The sequence below is a fragment of the Microtus ochrogaster genome, chromosome 10, assembly GCF_000317375.1.
Source record: "Microtus ochrogaster isolate Prairie Vole_2 chromosome 10, MicOch1.0, whole genome shotgun sequence".
Lineage (NCBI taxonomy): Eukaryota > Metazoa > Chordata > Mammalia > Rodentia > Cricetidae > Microtus > Microtus ochrogaster.
The window spans coordinates 43,170,867-43,175,157 of NC_022016.1; the positions used below are offsets into that span (position 1 = coordinate 43,170,867).

General features: G+C 44.3%; 1 protein-coding gene across 2 annotated transcripts in view; it reads left to right on the top strand.

Moving 5' to 3' along the window:
• LOC101999974 (protein DDI1 homolog 2) overlaps nucleotides 1–4,291 on the top strand; it is a 43,650-nt gene that overhangs the window by 25,739 nt on the left and 13,620 nt on the right. For both annotated transcript variants that reach the window (XM_013348386.1, XM_026782384.1), the window contains exon 6: nucleotides 842–970. In XM_013348386.1, coding sequence (XP_013203840.1) covers nucleotides 842–970 — 129 coding nt within the window. The remainder of the gene's footprint in view (nucleotides 1–841; nucleotides 971–4,291) is intronic.

A 4,291-nucleotide genomic window follows, 5' to 3' on the forward strand; every position in this document is an offset into this window, starting at 1 on the left:
GGATTAAAGGCACGCACCACCATCGCCCAGCCATGTTCAACTTTTCTAAAGTGTCTCTAGGATCAAACCAGGTTAAGCAGGCGCTCTCCCACTGGGCTGTACTCCTAGCTGCAGGCTCTATTAGCTCGTGAGCCATAGTGTCCCATCGCTTCAAATAAAAATCACTTGGGTCTGTGTGCTGAAGTACACACTTGTAATCCCAGAAGGCTGAGTCAGGACGATTTCATATTCAAGACTAATTTTGGACTACACAGGAAGTGAGACCCTAACTCAAAAACAAAACAAAAGCAAACAACAACAACAAAACGATGACATGTTCTAACTGTATAGTGCTGCTTAACTTAACATTGCTGTCTGGACACAGCACCATTTGAATTTTAGGTCACTTTCAGATGCGTTTGTTTTCTGCTGGTAAAATTTTTAGTGTCATTCTGGTATTCCATTAAAAACATACTCTTGCTGGGTGGAGGTGGCACAAGCCTATAATCTCAGCACTCAGGAGAACAGAGACAGGCAAGTAAGTCTCTGAGTTCGAGGCCAGCTTGATCTACAGAACGAGTTCCAGGACAGGTTCCAAAGCCACAGAGAAACTCTGTCTCGAAAAACTGCAAAAAACAAAAAACAAAACAAAACAAAAAAACCCTCTTTGGTTTTTGTACTATTTTAGATTTTGGTATGGAAATTGAATTAAGCAGGGATGTCGGTGCACATCTGCAATCCTAGAACAGGGGGGTTGAGGCAGGAGGAGGAACATCAAGGATTTTCAAGATTAAATCAAAGAGCAGCTAGGCAGGGAGATGTGGGTTATAATTTCTACAGTTTGATCTCTCTCTCCCTCCAGGTGCCCAGATGACTATTATGAGCCAGGCTTGTGCAGAAAGGTGTAACATCATGAGACTGGTGGACCGTCGGTGGGCTGGCATAGCCAAAGGCGTAGGCACACAGAAGATTATTGGAAGGGTGCATCTAGGTGAGTGAAGGCAGGCAGACGCTTGCTGCTTTCTGGTAGGGAATTTTTAGGGTGGTTGAATTTTAAGGTTCTTTCATAATCACCTCTGGTTGATGTGGCTATGTACATACAAACAAGCAGGTGTAGCTCAAATTCTAATTGGTCTTAATAATAAAAACCTAGAGTCAGATATGGGGATAAAAGCTGAAAGATCAGAGAAGCAGAGCAACCAGCCACTAGTTCTTACCCCTACGAAATCCTCAGGTCGAATGGGGTATTCTGATTCTACAAGTCTTCGGACTGAATGCCTGAATGAATTGAGCTCTTATCTCCTCCCACCTCATATTCCTCTCTCCGCCCAGCCATATCCCTTTCTGTTTCCTCCTTCCTTGCTCTGGATTTAAAGATGTGTGACTCCCAAGTATTGGAATTAAAGGTGTGAGGCAACACTGCCTGGCTCTGTTTCTCTTCTAGACTGAATAAACCCTGGGTGACCTTGAACTCACAGAGTGTCCCAAGTGCTGGGATTCAAGGTGTGTGCCACCACTGCCTGGCCTCTGTGACTAATTAGTGGCGCAGCTCTGCATTCTGATCTTCGGGCAAGTTTTATTTGTTAGATCACAAACAAAATATCACCACGAGCGGGTGCGCATCTGTGGATACACCTGCTTCTCTGCAGGTCAGAGGTCAACTTTCAGAGCTGATTCTGGCCTTCCAATCTTCCATGGTCCCTGGACTTGAATTCAGGTTGTCAGGCTTCTGTGGCTAACAGTTTACTTGCTGAAACATCTTGCTGACCCTAGAGTGTGTGTTCTTCCCTCTAGTCTGGCTAGGTCAGAAGTCATATCCCTAGAATCATGATCAGTGTTGCTGTGGGAATGTTGAATGCCCCTGGGAAGTATGGCCCCTTTCTTTTTTCAGTCCCCCTTAGGGTATTTTCATACACCTGAGTGTCTTCCTTTTTTGTACTTGAATGTTAATGGCTTTTTAAATCTGGGGGTGTGTCCTTCAGTTTCATGATGGAGCTCAGTGCACATGATGAGCACACCCCACAGCCAAGCTGTCCTTTGTCCTGCCCCTTGATGTGCTCTGATGGTGATCTCTTCCTGTTGCTCAGTCAGTGGTCTCCTATGCCAGGCTCATCCTCCATATTCTTAGTGTTGTTTTTTTTTGTTTGTTTGTTTTGTGTGTGTGTAGAAGTGAGAGGGGGCAAAATATCAATGGATCCTAGAATGGGCATTCTGTCAGTTAAATCTTTCTAGAAACACTGTAGCAATCAATGTATCCAGAGGTATGTTTCCATAGAGAGTCTAGATCCTATCAAGTTGGCTATAAGATTAACTTCACAGGCCCTCTATTTCAAGAACTGGCAAGACATCATAGCAAGGTTTCCAGCACACAGACTGCACATGTGGAAGGGTAGTTAGGAATGGGATATTTAAGGTGTGAGTGTATGTGTGTGTGTGGGGGGGTTCTTACTGCTTTTGTTTGTTGTAACTCAGTTTTGTGGTTTTCTTTTTTTTTAAACGGGTTTTTTTTTAATATTTATTTATTATGTATACAATATTCTGTGTGTATGCCTGAAGGCCAGAAGAGGGCACCAGACCTCTTTACAGATGGTTGTGAGCCACCATGTGGTTGCTGGGAATTGAACTGAGGACATTTGGAAGAGCAGGCAATGCTCTTAACCACTGAGCCATCTCTCCAGCCCCTGGTTTTTGTTTCTTAAAGATTCATTTGTTATATTTTATGTATAAGTGGTTTTGTCTACTGTGCGTCTCTGGTGCCCTTGGAGTTTAGAAGAGGATATCAGATCCTCTGGAGTCTTACAAGTGGGTGTGAGCCTCCATGTGAGTGCTAGGAACCTAAGTTGGGTCCTCTGCAAGAACAGCAGATGTTTAACTTCGGAGCCATCTCTCCAGCGCCAATTATATGCTTCTGGGTCATGGATTTTATAGTGGTAGTGTCAGAAGCTGGACCCTGTGCGGGTCTCAATTAGTTTTTCATTTTGGCTGTCATCACCAAGGGGTTATCTGCACTCCAGATGTCTGTGGGAATCTTAGAGCAAGAGAGAATTGGAGGTGTTCTGGGATAGCTGCATGTCCACGTAGAGAGAGGAATCAGACCAGCTTCACAGTACACATACGTAATTGTCCAGGTGGATTACAGCCCAAGTGTGGGTTTGAAAATGCTTGCTACACAAGTGTGAGACCCTGAGCTTGGATCTCAGCCTGTAAAAGCGAGGTGTGATGGCACCTTTCTGCAGCCTCAATGCTGGGAGCACAGACCAGCTGATCTGGGGACTGGTAAGCCATCCAACCCTGTCAATGGGTGAGACCCTATTTCACAAACTATAGTGGCCGGGCGATGGTGGCGCACGTCTTTAATCCCAGCACTCGGGAGGCAGAGGCAGGCGGATCTCTGTGAGTTCGAGACCAGCCTGGTCTACAAGAGGTAGTTTCAGGACAGGCTCCAAAGCCACAGAGAAACCCTGTCTCGAAAAACCAAAAAATAAAAATAAAAAAAATAAAAAAAAAACTATAGTGGAGAGCAATTGTAGTGATAATTTTATTTATGTTTTAATAAATAAAGCTTTCCTAAAGATCAGACAGGCAAAGCTAAGTCACTAGAAGTCAGGCAGTGGCGAGACATTCCTTTAATCCTAGGATTTGGGAGACAAAGGCAGATGGATCTCTGCTTTCAAGACCACTCTGGGCTACACAAGACGGATGCAGAAACATCCAGGCGGTGGTGCCTCCCACCTTTAGTCCCAGTCCTGGGGAGTCACACTAGAGGGGTTGTAAAATGGGAAGAGAGGCTTAGTCTGCTGATGCTCAGCATTGGTAGAGGTAAGCCTTCTCTAGTGGCTAAGCTGCCTTGCTTTTCTGGTTTTCAGGCTGAACCCCAATATCTGTCTCTGGGTTTTTATTATTCATGCTACAAGCAATAGAGGAAAAGACACTTAGCATCAAATTGCAGTCTCCACATACATGTTCACACCTAAACCTGGGTACACTACGTGTGCTTAGAGGCAGATTGTGGTGCCCCGTACACTTGTAAACTAAGCATTTGGCAGGTGGAGGCTGGACCATATGAGATACTGACTCGTAAAACTGAACATGAAGAAGATAATGGAGAAAACAAGAGGAAAGATTAAGATTCAATTTTTTTTTTTTATTTTTAAAAACATTCTCTCTATAGCCCTGGCTAACTCTGGAACTCATTATGTAAGCCAGGCTGGCTTTGAACTCACACATCTGCCTGCCTCTGCCTCTGGATTATTAAAGGTAAACTCCATGCCGAACAAGATAAATGCCGAACAAGATTAAAAAGTTTGTCATG